The sequence below is a fragment of the Nomia melanderi genome, chromosome 3, assembly GCF_051020985.1.
Source record: "Nomia melanderi isolate GNS246 chromosome 3, iyNomMela1, whole genome shotgun sequence".
In the NCBI taxonomy this organism is placed as follows: Eukaryota; Metazoa; Arthropoda; class Insecta; order Hymenoptera; family Halictidae; genus Nomia; species Nomia melanderi.
The window spans coordinates 23873140-23893088 of NC_135001.1; the positions used below are offsets into that span (position 1 = coordinate 23873140).

Sequence of the window (19949 nt, forward strand, 5' to 3'; positions counted from 1 at the left end):
AAAATATAATATTAAATGATTTGACTCAATTGGATTATTGCCATCGCACGTTCGTCAAACTGAACGTCACCGCAATGGGTAGCATTATTTATAATATAGAAATGTTTGAGAATAATCATCGTTTAATCGAGTGAATTATAGTAATTCGATTTGCTTGTTAATCAGTTAACTGTGTTCGACGAGTATACGCGTCATTTTAAAACTCTTAACGGTGCCAACTTTTTCAACGATGGATCATTTTTTTTTCGAGACAAACATGTAATTCTTCTTCGTTTCGCTCTAGTTTCTCGTTAGGATATATTCCAAGTGCATTTGGCCTGCATTTGACGAGTATACGCTTCATTACTTTATTTTATTGCGCGCACAATGAGAGATTTTTCAAACTAAACTCCACGCTTAACACGTTCCGTGCCGCGAGAGGCGTATACGACCCACGCTGAATTTTCCGTTCAGACCGAAAATGAGTTCTCATTGAAAAACGAACAACTTTTTCAAAATTTATTGTACAGTCAAAGATAGGTATTTCAATAGCACGCATACCGCGGTTATTTAATTTTAATCGATTGCGAAAATGTGGCTCGTATACGCCCCATACGGCCCGAAGAGGAAGTCCTGAAAAAATGATCCGGCACGGAACGCGTTAACCGGTTAAGAAACAGATTTCTATGTTCGGCCCTCTGCTCGCGAGTGGTCAGATTTGAACCGAAGGATCGTTTCCGGACTCGCGATTGGATTTGTCGTTTCGCAAAGGAGGGAGCGCGCACTTTCAGCTCGGCACGGACGTGCCGAGGCGACTGTACGTTCACGCTTGGTACGGTTAAATGAAACACGACAAGAAAGTGCGAAACAGCTGGCGTATCCATTTCGAAATGCATAGAAATGCTTGTACCTGCGAAGTTTCCCTTGACTCGCTATCTAGCGCCTACCGTTTGTTACTCGAGTCACGTTGCCGTAGTAAATAAGTGCATCAAACGTACAATTTACTGGCTAGCGGGGAACAATAGATCATACCGCGGGAATGAAAGGAACAAAAAATTCCACTTTTCCGAGGAACACTCGAATCCGCCTTAGCTTTCCGAATCAATTCGAAATCTAACCGACTAACGGTGAACACGCGACTTCGTAAAAGGTTCTAAAATTTCTCATTATCGTGTTCGTTAGGAGAAATACTAATTACAAGATACCGAAACTTTGCACTCGGGAGGTGACTAAAACTAAAGTCTGATATTTCACGTCGAAATATTGGAATAAACTGGCTCAATGTATTTGTAATTTCGAGTTAGTTCCAAAGAATATCTTTGTGAAAAAATGTGAAATGTTTCTGAGAAACTTCCGAGTGCAAAGGGTTAAGAGAGTCAAACAATTTCCATTCTGTCGCAAAAAATCAAAGTAGATCGCGTTGAACCGCGTTCTATGCGAATGTCAGCGCGCAATTTCGGTTGTCAGATATTTCATCGGATTTCGCGGCGCGACGATAAATCCGAAAACGGCGAGAGGCCGACGAGATATAATTGCGGAGATACGTATCTTTCGAGCACCGTGGAAAATGGCGCGGTCCAGGGGCCAATTAGTTTGGCACCGGCGGTCACCTGTGACTCTCCCGCTGCAGTCGGGCTGTTAATTTAATCGACGCCCGGTAGCCAGAACAAATTCATTCGCGGCACGCGACAATTAAATCCGTTTTATATACTTTCAGGTTTAAAGACCATCATCAACGCGTTATTACATAGTTTTAAGCAGCTGGCCGAGGTGATGACGCTCACGATCTTTTGCCTGATGGTGTTCGCGCTGTTCGCGTTGCAAGTCTACATGGGCGAGCTCCGGAACAAATGCGTGAAGAACATCGAACTGAATAACACGCAAATCGACTGGAACGAGTACGTATTATCCGGCGTACGCGTCGACGAACACCGAGAAATGGACGCTGATAAACATTTGAACACCTGCGCCGTGCGAAACGAACGCGACAGTCGACCAAGTAGCGTTTCTTGCTCTATATTAGCATAAAACGTGATCCGTTGGACTCTATCGTGCGATATCCGGATCAAATTTATTCGATTCGAGAGCTTTAATCGTTTGCACTCGACAAGTTTTTCATTGAAAACACGTAATATCATTATTTCACGGTACGCAGACATTTCCTGCTATCGACTTGAGAAGAAATCATAAATCAACGAACACAGCTGTTTCATTTTATCTATCTGCATTGCAAAATTCAAGCAAAATTTCTTATTTCATTTCTAGATTATTTTTCAGAGTACGTTTCGCATTCGACGTTTGTCCTAATCGTTATCGGCGAGGGTTGCAGCAAGGTGTGAAAGATGTCTGTGGCCAATGTCGAAGATAACGAAGGATCGAGAGGAAGAAGGAAGATTTAATGTAGATTTTCAGTAAAATTCTGCGGCAAATGACAACGATTTGACGTAATAACTTCGACGATAATTCAGGGCTCACGATTTTGCGAGATACGGCTATAAACGCTCGCACGGCCGTTGATAGACTACAAACGTTCAAAAGAGCACGTCACTCGTGCATCGAATTCCTGAGAACATTTTCCTTCCTTTGAATTGAAATGAAAATTTTAAGAGAAAACTGAGATGCATTTGCGTGCAGTGTATTTTAAAAGACACTTCACTCTTTAAGTGACATATACGTGTATACGTGTACACACACGCGACCGACAAATGACGTCTGCGTGGACTAGGAGAGAAATGTTTGATGACATTTTACGTGAACGTTGAACTTGATATTTTTGCCGAGAGAAATCGTAACCGACTGAAAACGAACAATGACACGATAAATTGCCAATATTGCGAACAACTATTATCGTATCGCAATAATAAATTCAAACAAATTTATCATTCGCTTAACACTAGAACTACGTACCAGTCAGACTGACTGGTTTAGATTTCTTTGTTCAGCAATTACCGATATGTTCGAAGCATTGAATGTTCGAAATGATTTTGAAAATAAATACAATTTTTATAGGAATTGCATATCAATCGTATTAAATGCTCGGTAGTTTTAGTGTTAAACAAAGATTATACGCCTTCCAATCTGATATTCTGTTACGTTCAACGATGCTCAAACATTAGATACCCAATTAATTTCTAAGTGTAACAAACAAAGATTCGAGAAAGCTCCGAAAGTGTCTGTTCGAAACCGTTATACATCGGTTCCACTGAAACAGTTACGTGAAACCAAGTGGTCACCGAACAAGGGTTACTTGATTTCTGGTAACCATAACTGGTTACAACTGGAGGACGGCCCGCGAAGGGAGCCAAACCGGTTGAAGCCAGTTTTATTTTGACTCGCGGTACGTGCTCCGAAAGTTTGGCACAGAGGACTCTTTACACCCTGTTGCGACAAGCCATTTGTGTATATCGAGCCGGTATGATGAAGCCTCGTCGAGTCTCGAAAGGCATTAACCTTAGACGATACCCTTCTCTGTTGCCGCCGCTGCCTCGCGTCTCCCGGCCTGGTCCACAGGTGGACTTGGAACTCGTCCAACTGGGCATTCGACGAAGACGAGGAGCCAATAATTTGCGGGAACGCGACCGGCGCCAGGTTCGCTAAACTTTGTTTTGTTATCGGCCGCGCTACCCCAATGACGTCCCCACGGTTTTAAACACGGCCGGGAACACTTCTGTCTTTCCAGACACTGCAACGAGAGCTACATCTGCCTTTGCGTTGGCCCGAATCCAAACCACGGCTACACGAACTTCGATAATTTCCTATGGTCGATGCTCACCACGTTCCAGCTAATTACTTTGGATTACTGGGAAGATGTCTACAATAAGGTACCCCGTCCGTCCGGACGTCTTCGCGTCTCGCTCGCCTGCTCCGGTTAACGCGTTGAACGCCGCACGATTTCATAGAGCAAAATATACAAAATGGGAAAAATATTATATTAACCCCTTCGCCTATGATTTCTTTATCAATTCTGATCGATACGGCTACTTTGTCATTAATAATTTATTGGAAAAAGAGAAAAATTCTAAGCATATGTTACGCCTATATTTCCTTTTAAGTATAATAGTTGATTACGGAGGAATAATATTTATTTTGAATTCGAATGAACCGAGTAATACATATATTTGTTGAATCATATTGAAAATCTTCACCACGAGTCTCATTCGCAGTTGTACCACTTTTCACTTAGCAACGTATTGCCTTTTATTCTGTTTACCTTTCCTTTTGTTGTTTAGTAAGTCTTGAAGTCGGATTATTTGCAGTCAAAACACAGTTTCTAACCGAATTCATTGAACGAGTTCAATTGAAGATAATGGAGGAGGTTGTAGTTATAGTTCTTTTTAGTCTAAGTATTAACATTCCTGGGCATCCTTGATCCACAAGGACTGCCATTGTTTGTATTTATGTGTATCACTTAGCATAGACTGTGGCTTCTCGTAAAAATAATGTAAATACTAGAAAACTACTGGACAGGTTTCTACCTGTCAGTAGCTGAAATGCGAAACAGCGAACAAGTAGAGGTAACAGATTTCTTGAGGTAATTGGGTCGGCGGAATAAGGGTGCTATTAAAAGAAGCACAGAATTCGCGATCAGGAAAATTCCTTAAAAACGCGTGGCCTTGGGGATCCGTTGACATACTCGGGTACACGCTATTTAAAACGCTTTGAAACCTTTTTTTACTCGCATCTATTTCATTATTAACGAGTGTGAATAAATTAGTTACCGTTCATCGATTCCGCTCTATTCTTGACACTTTTTCGCGAGTCGCCACGCGCCGGGCGATTTTTAGCCGAACGCCGAAGAATCGCAAGGTAATACCTCTCTCCCATGTGTACATAATTCAAACGTCGTTCGGCTCTCGGTGTAATTCGTACGGGTAAAAATAATTTCGGGAGAACGCGTTTTTCGTCTCCGGCGAGATTCGGATAACGATCGCGCACGGTACACACGGTGTGTCCCATTTTAATCTATAAATAGGATTTTCTTTGCAACGATTATACTTGGAAAAGTAATAGGCAATCTTCGTGTTTTCTAAATCTAGCGACAGATCAAGTGTACCAAATTATACTGTCTTCTCGAAAAAGAATACACTGCATTTGAGGGATGTAACCCCTTGCCGTACAATGAGACTCGTAATGAAGGTTTCTAGACTAATTTGACAATAATCGATGTTATTCGTTACCCACGGATCAAAGCAAGCAACCATTTAAAATGGTACATGAGCTTAGTGAAAGTAAATAGTACGGCAAGGGGTTAAATTAAATGATAAATGCTATATGGTCTCAGAGATAATTGCATTTGTACAAATCATTGTAAAAAGAACAGTTTTTTCAGAGTCTATCACAGGTTTGACAGAAACTATCTTTCGAATGATTTTTCAAATTATTCTTTCCGGCGTTTCGATTGTTCTATACGCTGCTCTTCCGAGAAACATAGAATTCTGATGGTGAATACCTTGTTTCGCAGGTGTTGTCGGCGTGCGGACCTATCAGCGTCTCGTTCTTCACGGTGGTCGTGTTTTTCGGCTCGTTTTACTTGATCAATTTGATGCTAGCCGTCGTTGCGCTGAGTTACGAGGAAGAAGCTGAAATTACAAACGAGGTAATATAATCAGGAACGAGTTACCGTTTCGTTTCACTGGTATTATTCGAGTATTCCTACTATAATAATAATAAAGTATACTCGCAGTAAAAGTGAAAGACGAGAAGGATTGAAAAGGATGAGCGGAGGTTCGATAAAAAGCGAAATAAAGCACCGAATCACGAAACTCGGACCCCTACTTTGGTTCTCTAGAAATCTTTCGCGACTTATAACACGTCTTACGTGATAAAGCCAGGAATGCATGTGCCAATGTCAGCTCGTAAAGCCTCGTAACGGTCTCAATTTCATTTCGATCTCAAATATGTATACGCGTATCTTTCGACTGATGAGGACATTCCGAACGAAGCTGTTGCCAAAAGTATCCGAAAAACATATCCGGCGATCGCGTAAGAGCCTCGGATGGATCTGGAAGTGTTCGGCATCGTTTGCACGAATATAAACGACTTCGATGCAGGACATCACTCGATGATAAAGCTGTTAGGCAGTACCATAAATAAGTTCGATCGCGAGTACGAACGTATTCTGATTCTAACAATTCAATCGCGACTTCGGATAAGCTGCTTCGATTAACAACACGGAACAAACAATTCTACGATATTCGACGAACACGATTATCCAAAATAGAGAACGTTCCGTTTCATTCGACTCGCGGCGGTAACGTTCGCCTCTGTCGCCAGGAACGAAGGAAAGATTTAACCGACCATCGCGAGGACTCGACGTTTAGTTTCGACCCGACAAAGATCAACGTGAAGACACTTGCCAAAGAGAAGCAGAAAAAGTTGGACGCCAGGAAGGGCGTTCTGCTGAGTAGCTACACGCGAAAGAAGACGCGGAGAAGAAGACGCGGAAGAAGCAACGCGGGCTCCGGCTCTTCCGGCCAAGAGAAGGGCAGTGCCGTGCCGAGCAGGTGCGTTCGACGTCGCCCGGAACGGCGGCGTTTCTCTCGGCAGGGTTGGAAACTAAAGGGTATTATCCGTTTGGCAGGTCAGTGACGCCTAGCCCGAGTCCGAGTCCTCGGCACTCGAGCGTCCGGCCGTCGCACCTGCTGCTGCAGAACGTCAGCCCCAGGACAGCGGAGAACAACACGGTGCACAGGCTGGCGCCGAACCGGGGGATGCTGCACTCGAGGCAGGCGAGCAACAACAGCAACCAGCAGTCGTCGCTGGACGACTCCGGGGTGGTGGACGACCACGACGCCGACGACGTCACGTCGGTCGAGGAGCACGACAAGCGCGACCAGCGGGAGCCCAGGGGAGAGTGGCAGGAGAAGGGGGCCAGCAACAGCAACGCGGACATCAACGTCGAGCAGGAGCACGCCCGGGCCAGGGCCAGGCCGGACGCCGACGCGGACGTCGACGGCGAAAGCGAACGGGAGAAATCACTGCCGACGCGCTCCGGGCACCTGCGGACGGCCACCAACGTGTCCGGCCCGCTCGCGGCCGGGACCACGCGAGAAATCAGGGTGTTCAAGTGCAACGGCGTCAAAACGAAGAAACAGATGTACACCCTGCCGCCAGAGTACCTGTCGCACATCGTCATATTAGGTACGCGGGGTTACGGGTTGAACCCGTGATTCGTTACGGCGAATCATTACGCGGCTGGGTTTTCATTATCGCGTTTCCGTCCGCAGATGATCTTCCGGATCGAAACTGCGAGAAATGCATACAGTGCTGCATCGATTACGAGGGTTGGCTGCGGTTTCAAAATTGTCTGTACAAGGTAGGTACGAAAAAGGTAAAAGAACATCAGGTCGAGAGGGGAGCGTGTTCGCAAAAAGCCGAAAGCGTTTTCGCGGCCAATTCGATACTCAATAGCTTTTCCGGATCTAAAAAGAGAAACAACAGCGACAACGACGACAACGGAAATAACAGCAGAGAAAAAAGACTGCTCACACGCCAACCGAAACATTCGTTAAAACGAACAAGGCGCTCGATAAATACACGAGACGGTAACGCACGCGTTCGACGTAAAAGAAAAAAAGCGGAAAAAACAGGGGAAAAAAGCAAAAGCAAAAGCAAAAGCAAAAAAAAAAAAAAAGAAAAAAAGAAAAAAAGAAAAAAAGAAAAAAGAAAACGCTCGACTCTCGACTGATCGTGTGGCTCCCGTGTATCCCAGGTAGTGAGAGACCCGCTATTCGAGTTGACAATCACGTTGTGCATCGTCCTGAACACCGGTTTCCTGGCGATGGAGCATCACGGGATGAGCGAGTCGATACGACAGGCGCTCAACATCGGTAATAAAGTGTTTACCAGTATCTTCACCTTCGAATGCTTGCTGAAGCTGTTGGCGCTGAGCAAAGACTTCTTCGCCAACGGGTGGAACAATTTCGATTTGATAATAGTGTCAGCGTCTCTGATAGATCTGACCTTCGAGCTGGTAGACGGCCTCTCCGTGATACGCGGACTTAGGCTGCTCCGTGTCTTAAAGCTGGCGCAATCCTGGACGACGATGAAGGTGCTGCTCAGCATAATCATCTCGACGATCGGGGCCCTCGGGAATCTGACGTTAGTCCTGGTGATCGTGATCTATATATTCGCGGTGATCGGCATGCAATTGTTCAGCAAGGACTACACGCTGGACAAGTTTTACCCGGACCCGGTGCCCCGTTGGAACTTCAACGATTTCTTTCACTCGTTCATGATGATCTTCCGCATACTGTGCGGCGAGTGGATCGAGCCGCTCTGGGACTGCATGCGGGCCGAGCAGGAGGACGGGCCGGGCGCCTGCTTCGCCATTTTCCTACCAGCGTTGGTCATGGGCAACTTCATGGTGCTGAACCTCTTCCTCGCGTTGCTGCTCAACAGCTTCAACTCCGAAGAGCTGAAACAGAAGAAGGAGGAGGTGGGCGAGGACTCGAAGCTCGCGAGGTCCTTCGACAGGATCCGATCCATCATCCGGAAGAACAAGTGCTCGCGGATGGCGCAGGGCGCCGCGAAGATCAAGGGCAAGGACCCGCGGCTGGAGAAGATCGTGCGCCAGGTGATGGACCGCTCGGACAGCGAGACCAAGTACGCCATTCAGGAGACCGTGCTCAGCCTCCCGAAGGACAACGTCTACAACAGGTCCTACCAGGAGAGCTTGAATCAGCCGGTGTTCACTTACGACCCGATGTACGGCCACCCGCCGGACTCCAGGCAGCACAACTACGACCAATGGGACGAGAGGGAGGAGGAGGAGGAGGAGGAGGAGGAGAAGAAGGACGAAGAGTCGCGCAGTGAGCAATCGAACGGCTCCAAAGAGAAACACCCGGAATCGAAGGAGGACAACGCGGACGAGTCGCAGGACACCGAACACGCCAAGTACTCGTCGCCGGGCAAGGCGCCCGCGGAGGAGAGGACCGCCATGCTGCAGCAGGACGAGCCTCCCTCGACGCGCGAGGAGCGCGTCCCCAAACGACCTTGGCACGCGCTGGTCAGCTACGTGGACGAGCTGACGGTCGGCGGCAGGAGGGACAGCAAGGGCAAATACTTGGACGGAATGGGCTCGTTCCCGGGATTCGGCAGGCACAATCGACGGAAAGAGCCGCAAGACTGCTTCCCCCGGCAGTGTTATCAGAAGTAAGACAAGCATCGTGTAGTCTCGCGGAAACCTCGCCTAGTAGATGAAACGTTTCAGTGCCAGCTCCTTTCGTTTCGAAAATTCTAAATACGATAGTATTAGGTATAAGATAGTATACCTAAAATTCTAAATACGATTCAAGAATCGAGCTGAAAAAGAGAGGCGAGCCTTGGCACTCGGCGTTTGTATCTCGATGATTTTTAAACACATCGCAGAGATCGACGCTCTGAACAATTCTCTTCTGGTACAAGTCTGTCGATCTCTGTTGGCGACCTGTTAACCTCTTTGACGCTTTAACTGCTATCCAATTCGAGTGAAGCAATGTTTCGTATAGACTTAAAAATGATTCTCGCGAGTCCTGATCTTAGCAGTCAACGTGTCAGTCAAAGTAGATAGAGTACTCCCAACGCGGTAGAAAAGATTTTTCTAAAAGAAAACAATCGAGTCGATCGGTTCTTTGAACCTTTGTAAACGCTAATGATTATCAACTGATTGGCAAAGGTGAATGAAAATTTGTATTTTTCTTTGGTTTCGATACTCAATAGGGGATACTCATGAACTTTCCACCGCGTTCAGGAAACGAAGATCGATTCCTTAACGCGGTCGCTCTAACGTCGCGTTGTTTGCGTAGATGCAGCTGCATGGATCGATGCGTAGCGACGTCGATCGGGAAAAAGTGGATCAGACTCCGCACAGTAATCCTCTCAGTGGTGGACACGCCGGCATTCGAATGGATGATATTAGTTTTAATTTTCGCATCTTCCATAACGCTCTGTTTCGAAGACATTTACTTAGATGACAATCCTTTTTTGAAGAGAATACTCTATTGGACCAATCTTGGCTTCTGTGCCCTTTTCAGTATCGAGATGCTACTCAAGTGGTTAGCTCTGGGTTTCTGCAAATATTTCACCAGTTTTTGGACAATCTTGGATTTTATAATCGTCTTCGTAAGTAGAACACACACCGCATACAGAAACAAATACCGCGATGCCACCGATACGTTTCGCTGTTTTTCGTGTTGTCCGTTCTCGCGGCTCGTTCGACGCGCGTGTACAAGTGTCTGTCCCTCCGAGTAGTTTGCTAGACCTGGGCGGATCGGATCGAAACAAGAATCCGTTTAACGTAACAATCTCGAGTAACTTTCTCCTGAAAACTTCCGATTGTCTCTTCGTTTGGAAGAAACGTTGCGTCTACCTTTTCCACGAGTATTCGTTTCTTCTTTCCCACTCGCGAAAAGAAGATTTAAAGGAAGGTGTAACACTTATTTATTCGAGAATAAAATATAGCCTTCTTTGGCCGGTTTTCTTTAAAAAACTGCGCGTTAAGGGATTAAAGGTTCTTTTCGCCTTTTCGTTAGTCGCGTTTTCGTATTGTCGATCGAAAGGAAGTCGATCCGATTCGCCTCGCCCCACTCTATGTGTTTCCGTGCGTGTGTATGGTTGTACGTATGCGAACGGACAAGGGGAACACCCATAAAAAGAAAAGAACGAGCTCGTTTGATGTGCGTCCATCGTCGCTGCATGGATTTCTTTTCGTTCCCGCCGATCGCAGCTTCCGATCTCGCGATCTCGCTGTTTCCTCCCGCGCTCACTGTTCTTCGTTCATTTTTATCCGTTTCTTTTTGAATTCTTTATATATGTATATCGCGCCTTTGTACGGATTCAGGTACGTGCCAAATAACTATGTTCGCTTTTCTAACTGCATCCATCCGCCTATCGTCCTTCTCCCGCTTTTAAACGATCCACAGTTCGAACTGTTCTCGATTCAGACTGCACACACTCCCTCTCTGTCTTCTTCTCATTCTTCTCGCGGGGTAGAGGATCGATCTCGGCGAGTCTCGATTTTACCGAGGAAAGGTCTGCTTTCACACGGGATTCACAGGGGATTCGCGGAGGAACGTCGACGCGCAACGTCGGTTTCCATTGGAAATACTCAATGAAAACAGCCACGCCGATACTTCGGCGCGGAATCCTCGTTTCATTATTTTCAGCGTTACGTTAATTTATTGAAGTCGAAGTCAAACAGACGTCGGTTTATTAAACGTTTTACCGAACGCAAAGGATGATTTGATTGAAAAGATGATTTGATTCTGCCCCCCTCTAAAGTGTACAAAGCGAGTTCGCGGTTTAAAGTAATTACTGTTTGATATTGAGCTCGAGTTGCCGTTATAAATACGTATATAAAGTAAACGTTATCTCTGTCATTTTTCAAACAGCTTTTCCTGGGGAATTTCAAGTCGACGATCTAGAGTTACCGTGGAGATCGTATTCCGCGCGGAACACTCTAATCCCGTGGAATTTTGTACAGAAAACAACTTTCGATCAGAGCGCACAATCGTTATCTTCATTTTTATCGCTGGAATTCCCTGCGAGCCTAACTCTCGAAACGGCATTCCGACAAATTTTCATTTCTTCCACTGATTTCTACGACCGTGCACGTATTTCGATATTTTCTAAAACAGCTGTACGTACACGTAACTCCAACAACGAACGATTCTCGAAAATAACCCTTGCAAATACGTTATATACGTTCGAGCGATTCTATACGTCGCTCTACGGTCTGTCTTTTTTCCAACTTTTCCCAAGCACAGGCTCGAATAAACCAGGAGCGAAAAGTTTCGCGGTGTGGCAATTTATTTTCGTTGACACGTTACGTGACATGCTTAAACGATATAGATAGATCGTTTTGCGGCACGGTGCGCGCGTGAAAGTTTAAGCCGAAGTTGAGGCGCGCCTAAGTAACAATTCCCGAAGTAAACAAAGGGAGCTTAAATTTATTTATACGTTTACTAAAATCGCGCGATCTTTCCTCTTTACATGTTTTTTTATAGAAAATATCTGTATAAAAATAGATGAAGGTATAATCGCAAATCATTGCAAAGATACTTGAATCATTCCTTCGGAGGAAGTCGCGAATGTTTAACGAATAGATTTTTCATGAATTAGATATATTCACGATACTACGTAATCTTCATAAATTTATTGAATATATTTTTTAGATATACAAAAAAATATATATATATTTATTACACATTGCATTCCAAGAATGTTTCAATGACATTCATTATTCGCGATTACGTTAGAAGATAAAAAGGAATTGATATGCTTCTAAGCTGTGTAACGAATTCGTTATATACGAATTAAATAAGTAGAAAGTAGCGCGACACTTTTCCCAGAGAATCTCATATCACCGAGATGAAAATTGCGCCTCTCGGAACGAAAATCACTTTCGAGCTCTTGAATCGCCGATAGAATCTTCTCCATAATCCGCTCGAATATTTGCAGAGGCTTTGCCAACGTTTAAACGTTTATTGAACCCGGCGAGCAACAAGTATCGAAACTATTGGTCCTATTCCGCTTGGAATTCCATCTTTGAAATTGAAAATCTGATAACACGATTTTATCGAGCATAAGGTACAACGTTCAAGCGACGCTTTCAGCTAATTTTACTTTGAAAAACGATCCTGTTAATGAAACGCGCGTTTCGATCGGCTCGCGTTGCAATAAACGAAATCTGTTAACCATCGCAATCGTCACTGTAACATCGATGGAACGCAATGTGTTCGAAGCAACGTTAGGAATTTAATGAAAATTAACGATTACATTTGATTAGGATTCGCATTCGCGCACTGTGTAACATACGATTCTTTGTTTTTCCAAGACTGTCTGACAAATATGTGCAAGAAGGTAGCCGAATTCGATTTCGACGAACGTTTAATACCGCAAGATCATCACCGTCTACTCAAAAACCAGTGAAAACGTAGAAGCGAACAAATCGAGATCAGACAGAGATCGGATTGAGATTAGATTTCGGATAGATTTTTTCTATTTTTTAATACAGTCGACGCCAAGAACGGAAATGTTGGCAGCAGTATTGAAAGTGATGCTCTTGACGATATCAAGACGACAAAAGAGGCGAACAGTAGTAGAACCTCGATTATCCAAACCAACCGACACCAAGTTGATTCGGGTAATCGAACAGAACGATCGTGCGATGTAACAAAATCTGAACTACCCGAAGCAGTGAAAATAAAATTGATTCGGATAATCGACAGTTCTGACAAGCAAGGCTCCGCGCCGTGCGAGGAATATATCAGGTGGATTCGTTCTCGCAAACGTTCACCCTTTCGCCACGACAGCTCGCAACTCACCGCAATTATTATTTGAGCCTCTCACACTCGTTACATCCCATTCTCATAGGAAGAGATAGATTAGAATACATAGGCGGCATAGCGCATATATACCCCGTCACGTCTGCGCTGCATGAGAAACAGCTTCCCGAAGGCTATAGAGACAGCACAGCGACACCCCGTACGCCCGACCACCCACCCCCTCGAGTTCTCGAGACCGTACCGCCCTCTTCTTCTACCTCTTTTTCTCTCTTCCCGAACAGGTGTCAACGTTTAGTCTATTGATAGAGGAGAATGAGAACTTGAAAGTGTTAAGATCGCTGAGAACGTTGCGAGCACTGAGACCGCTGAGAGCGATATCGAGATGGCAAGGCATGAGGGTGAGTCAGTCCCCTAGCGGGCTGGTCGTACGTTATACACATATATACATATTAATATATTACATATATCTCTCGCGTATACATAGAGTATACATATATACATATATACATATATACATATATACGAAGGTATATATATATAAATAAGCTGCGCCCGTAGATGATCCCTTTCTTGACGGCTTTCACCGGCTAGAAGTATCGCTTTCTTTTCTTGCTAGATCGTAGTGAACGCGTTGATGTATGCGATACCCAGTATATTCAACGTGCTCCTCGTCTGTCTCGTGTTCTGGCTGATATTTTCTATAATGGGCGTGCAATTTTTCGGAGGCAAGTTTTTCAAATGCATCGACGAGTACGGCGAACTGTTAGACGTGTCGGTAAGTCGAACCGCGGGGAACCCGTTTCCCGCGTGACCACGTTTATTCGTCGATCTTCCGTGCGGCAGCCGAAATGAATTTTAGAAATCAAATAACTTTGTCGAAGGTGAAAGTTTGTTGTCGGGAAGGGCAGGCTTCGTTTGCTCGGCTGGTTCGCGTCGTAAACATTTTCGGTGAGCTTTAGCATCGCTCGTTCTCTCTTCAATCCTTGGCTCAGCCTTGGCTCTCGGTTCGAGTTGTATTCGGTTCAAGATGTACGAAAAATATAATCAAAAGTTTTTCACTAGAAATATTCACTGTTCTCCGAAGAGATACAGACGATGCTCTTTGAAACTAATTAATAAGAAAACATATATAAATTAAGAAGGAAAATTATTTTATTCGAATATTCCATATATCGATGCATTATACGAAGCTTAATATTATATATAAGAGTTTATAATTTTGCAAATAAAATCATGTTCGGATTGAGTTGATTGCTTTAACATTACGATAACGTCGTGTACAATGCTATAGAGAAATACAATATCGTTGTTAATGAAAACTCGGAAAAACTATGGATGCACGGTAGCATATTTTCCGATATCTCTCGACACCGCGGCTGAAATTTCTCCAATCACGGCCTGCTCTTTCCGACGTAATTAACGAGAGAAAAACGAATTAGTCTGAATATCGATCGAGGGACCGACGAACGATGAATAAACAAGCACAAACCAGATGAAAAGAGAAAAAACGCGGCGGCGGCGGCGGCGGGAAGAGGGGAAACACGAAACTGATCGTAACGAACATTGACTTGTCAGATCGTAAACACGAAAGACGATTGCCTAAGGAAAAATTACTCTTGGGAGAATAGTAAGATCACGTTCGATCACGTTGGGATAGCTTACCTGGCTCTATTTCAAGTAGCCACGTTCGAAGGTTGGATGGAGGTGATGCAGGACGCGGTGGACGCGAGGGGCGTCGACCTTCAGCCACAGAGAGAAGCGAACATTTATGCGTATTTCTACTTTGTGATATTCATTGTCTGCGGCTCGTTTTTTACACTGAATCTCTTTATCGGAGTAATTATAGACAACTTTAACATGTTGAAGAAAAAGGTAAGCGCGGTACAGACGATTCTCGATTATTATTCTGAGTAAATATTTAGTAGATGCTCGCGCGTCCCGTGCCGCGACCGCGATTCGCGAGCTGAACCGATCGCGTATGGGTTAACCGATAAATTACGCTGTTCCAACGATTTTACTTATTTCCCTTTGGACTTTTCATTCGATTTATTACGCGTCTTTCTCTTTCATTTCTCTTTCTTCGATTATTATTATTCCTACGTATATATTTAGACGATCGCTGTCGAGTTATTTCGTTCGATACGTTGTCGGTATATCTCGTATGGTTACGAATTTAGTTTATTTCATTTACTTTTCGTTGTAGAGTGAAGAAATCGTTGGCGCTAGAGTAAAGCTAGCGAAACGTTCAAGCGTTAATCGTTCAAGTATATTAATTCGAAAGACTGAAACCTCGTTAGAAGGTAGAACGAGCTTGTACGGGGACCAGTACAGGGTCCGATCAATTCCGTAGCTCTACCCTAGCTCTAGATTGATGAAGGCTAATCACGCACTCTTAGAAATTGGGTTTAGACTCTCGAGAGTAACGGTTGTTATTAGCATTCTGCAACGGGCGAGTTTCATGGAGCACGTCCAGTCGAACGGTTCTAACGAATGTCCAAAGTAGAATCCAAAGTAACGTCGCGTTCGATCCGATCCATAAATCGAACGAAATGTAATCTTATTCGAAGGAACCCAAAGTCCTTGTCGTTCGACTCGTAAAGATCGCATAATACACGAGACAAAACTGTCGCGAGAAACAAACAAGTCCGCCTGTACGGTTCGTTGACGACGAGAAGAAGGTTATTCGAAAGGTGTTTTCTTTGAATATCGATATCTAAATGGAGAATAATCCGGCGCCCGTTGTCGAACCGCTATAAAACCGCGCGAGCAGTCCAAACGAAAAGTCCAACGTGGCTTACCGGTGACCCACGCGGTACGGAACGCGTCGACGGCTAGCGAGTAACATTAATTAAACACGAAAGAAAGAAAATGAAATGTTTCTTCTTTTCCTTTTTCATCCTTATTTTCCAGTACGAAGGTGGAGTGTTAGAAATGTTTTTGACCGAAAGTCAAAAACACTACTACACTGCCATGAAAAAACTCGGCCGTAAAAAGCCGCAAAAGGTGATAAAGCGTCCGATGAATCAAATCCTCGCAATGTTTTACGACCTGTCGAACTCGCGCAGGTAAATCCACTTAAATAATCTATCTTACTCGTAAGAGACGCACATCTCACTGAACGGTAGCTTGTAATTACGGTAGCACACCTAGCACGAACGACAAAAAAAAAAAAAAAAAGAAAACAATACCGATTATCCGATCGAGAGAGAGCAAAAAACTAGACGAAAAGAAAAGACCCGTAAAAACCTCGCGGACCGATCTCAACCGATCGTCGGTCGGAAAGGCAAATCGCTGAAACGAATAACGATATTTCCAGATTCGAAATAGCAATTTTCATTTTGATATTCCTGAATATGCTGACAATGGGGATCGAGCATTACGATCAACCGCATCCGATTTTCTTCGTCCTAGAGGTGTCCAATGCGTTTTTCACGACCGTTTTCGGCTTAGAGGCAATCGTCAAGATCATAGGACTACGTTACCATTATTTCACGGTCCCGTGGAATCTGTTCGACTTCCTCCTAGTGCTGGCTTCGATCCTAGGGATATTAATGGAGGATATTATGGTAGACTTCCCAGTGTCCCCGACGCTCCTGCGAGTAGTGAGAGTGTTCAGAATCGGTAGAATCTTAAGGCTGATAAAGGCCGCGAAAGGCATTCGAAAACTGCTGTTCGCTCTGGTGGTCAGTCTTCCAGCGCTGTTCAACATCGGTGCCCTCTTAGCCCTGATCACGTTTATTTACGCCATCATCGGCATGTCGGTTTTCGGGCACGTCAGGAAGCAAGGTGCACTCGACGACATGGTAAGTAGTCGAATGCCAAACCGTTCGCTCTATTGTCCCTTCTCGCTCTATCCATCCGTTTCATCCTTTTCATCCTTTTCATCCTTCTCGTTCTTTTCACCACTTTCATCCGTCAAACGAAACGTGACCACCAAATTAACCCTTTGCGCTCGGAACTCGCCCGTTTCAATGCCAGTTGACAGTGATGGTTTCAACGCGAATTTTCCGAGGCAAAAGGTTAACGCTAGAAACTGAGTCGCTCGGAAGCCGAATGCGGTCGAGTGTAGAGAAGAACAATTAAGGAAATTCATGTTTTGGCTTCCGGAATGATTATAGGGCATCGAAACCAAAGAAAAAGAACACTGTTTATTCGCTTAATTCTGGGCGACTCGATTATCAAAGAAGCTGGTCGAGCAATACCCAAACTGAAATGAAAGTGAACAGGAATCCGAAGAATCTTTAAGGAATGAAGAAAAGACGATCGAAGTAGTTGAAAAATTCGAAATATGCTCGAGCAGCTTTTCCTTCGAAATCGAACTTTGTCCGGTTCACTTTGAAAGTTCGGTGGATTTGAAAGTGAGAAGGCCCTGCTCCTCGAACACAATTCAAATCCTCTTTTCTGTTTGACTAGGTAAATTTTGAGACTTTTGGCAGAAGCATGCAATTACTGTTTCGATTAATGACATCCGCCGGTTGGAACGACGTGCTGGAGTCGCTGATGGTGCAACCACCGGATTGCGACCCGACACCCACTAGCAGACAGTTGAACGGGAATTGCGGATATCCTCTCTTGGCAATAACTTATTTTACCTCATTTATCATAATCAGTTACATGATCGTCATCAACATGTACATCGCCATTATTCTCGAGAACTTTAATCAGGCCCATCAAGAGGAGGAGATCGGCATCGTCGAGGACGATTTGGAGATGTTCTACATCCGGTGGTCCAAGTAAGTATCGCCCCCCGTGTTTCGGCCTGCTCGTTTCACCCTCTCCCCCGTTCACCCTCTCCCCCTCTCCGGCTGTTCCCAACGGACACGGTGGTACGCGGCCTCTAATCGTGGGAAAATTCTCATTGATTTTTTAGGTACGACCCGCATGCGACGCAGTTCATAAATTTCTCGCAGTTGAGCGATTTTATAGCAAGCTTAGACCCGCCACTAGGAATATCGAAGCCCAACATGGTCGCGTTGGTCAGCTTCAATCTTCCTATCGCGAAGGGTAATAAGATTCATTGTCTGGACATTCTACACGCACTTGTCAAGCACGTTCTCGGGCACGTCGAGGAGTCCGAGGACTTCCGGAAGTTACAGGAGCAAATGGACATTAAGTTCAAGAAGCAATTTCCTACTCGCAAAGAGCTTGAAATTGTTTCTTCGACACGGATGTGGAAGCGTCAGGACAAAGCGGCCAGACTGATTCAGCGCACCATTAGAGAATTCATAGCGTAAGTGTATTTTCTATTGGAGGTTACACTTATTATTAGAGTAATTTATTACTTTTAGCACAACTGAAGAAAATAAACCACCGTCTGTCCGCAGAGCGAAAAAGGAACGCGAAAGAATGGCCCAGGAAGTGGATTCGCAAACGCAAACGTCTAGTCCCGGCGTTGGGAACGAGGGTAGGGGCGGGGGTGGATGGAGTGGCAAAGTATCGGCTTTTCTTCATGTACATAGAGGTAGCCGTGCCAGTAGCCGCAAGTCCTCGAGGGCCAGCGACGCCAGCGATTTCAGCGAGCTTGGTGCCGCCTCGGCATGGCTTTTTCCAAATTTGCCTTTGCTGTTGCTCTCCGGCGCCACCGGTACTCACGAGGACCTGCCTCCTCCCGCTCTGACCGTATCCCGTCCCTCACCGACCACGGAACAACAATCGTTTGCTGGTGGCCCCGTTGCTAGTCCTACCTCCTCTGATCTACACACCAGGTACGTCTTCGTTTCTCTTCCACGCCCATTCCCACCGGACCCACCGATACGCGTTCGTTCCGCCATTTCTCACTCTTCGGAACATGGAATCACCGAGATCGAGTAGAAATAAGACAACCACTGTAAATATGTACAGCGAATTTGTCGTTCCTTTGAACTGTTGTACAGTCGAACCTTGATCAGTCGAATCGCGAGGATTCGACATCTTGGAGTCGTACCGAGTTCTCGAGCAAAACCGGTGTAACACAGAGTTCTCCTGTTTCGAGTCGTAGAGGTTTTCACGGTGAAGCGGAAAGGTTCGACTGTATTATAACCCATTCGAGACGAATTTCACAGCAACTTCGAGTGCGCGATGGAGCACCTAGCCAACGAGACCGCTAGATCACACGCTAGAAACATATGGTTCGATCATCATGAATTTCCGTTATCGGTAGTGGAGAGACTACTTCGCGCCTCTTTCGTCGTGAGCCTCCGAGGCGTGACGACTAGGACGGCTAACACGGCTAAGAGAGCAGGCGGGCAAAGGGAATTGGTCCTATCGGGAAACGACAGCCCCGGGATTCGCCGTCGATTATATACGATATAATATATACATACCTCCGACTCGATCGCGTCCTTTGCGCGACCCGACGACAAGTACACGCGTGCAGCCTCTGCTCCCTCAGCCGTCAGGCCGAGGCTCGCGACGAAAGAGGCGTGCCACCGTAGCGTAACCATGTAGTTTAGTAGTGGCAGTTGAAAGTTTAGAAAAACTCAAGCTTCTATTGGTTTCAAGCCAAGACCCCAAAAAGAGTAACCCGCAGTCAAGATCCTCGGCATTACAAAAGACGAACAGTGTTGGTAAAAGTGACGATTCGAAAGAAACCCTGAGGGAACCCTGGTCTCGAATGGGTTAACGGAGGAAGTCAAGTAATTCGTTGTCCTTTCAACGTCGAAAAGCGAGAGAGATGGTTCGCCGTTGATCCAACGAAGGGAGGACGCGTACTTATCGAGTGATATA

At 45.2% G+C, this 19949-nt stretch overlaps 1 protein-coding gene across 7 annotated transcripts in view; it reads left to right on the forward strand.

The window, feature by feature from the left end:
- The window catches only part of LOC116429262 (sodium channel protein 60E), a 40298-nt gene that overhangs the window by 15433 nt on the left and 4916 nt on the right, over positions 1-19949 (forward strand). For 2 of the 7 annotated variants that reach the window (XM_076366176.1, XM_076366177.1), the window contains exons 4-20: positions 1697-1877; positions 3490-3567; positions 3659-3800; positions 5441-5575; positions 6253-6482; positions 6560-7119; positions 7206-7294; positions 7691-9132; positions 9765-10080; positions 13526-13642; positions 13861-14019; positions 14820-15116; positions 16155-16309; positions 16561-17047; positions 17658-17977; positions 18115-18474; positions 18569-18949. In XM_076366176.1, coding sequence (XP_076222291.1) covers positions 1697-1877; positions 3490-3567; positions 3659-3800; positions 5441-5575; positions 6253-6482; positions 6560-7119; positions 7206-7294; positions 7691-9132; positions 9765-10080; positions 13526-13642; positions 13861-14019; positions 14820-15116; positions 16155-16309; positions 16561-17047; positions 17658-17977; positions 18115-18474; positions 18569-18949 — 5449 coding nt within the window. Of the gene's footprint in view, positions 1-1696; positions 1878-3489; positions 3568-3658; positions 3801-5440; positions 5576-6252; positions 6483-6559; positions 7120-7205; positions 7295-7690; positions 9133-9764; positions 10081-12793; positions 13678-13860; positions 14020-14819; positions 15117-15447; positions 16100-16154; positions 16310-16560; positions 17048-17657; positions 17978-18114; positions 18475-18568; positions 18950-19724; positions 19948-19949 lie in introns of those variants that run through there. The other 5 variants (XM_076366178.1, XM_076366179.1, XM_076366180.1 and 2 more) reach the window with 5 other exon arrangements.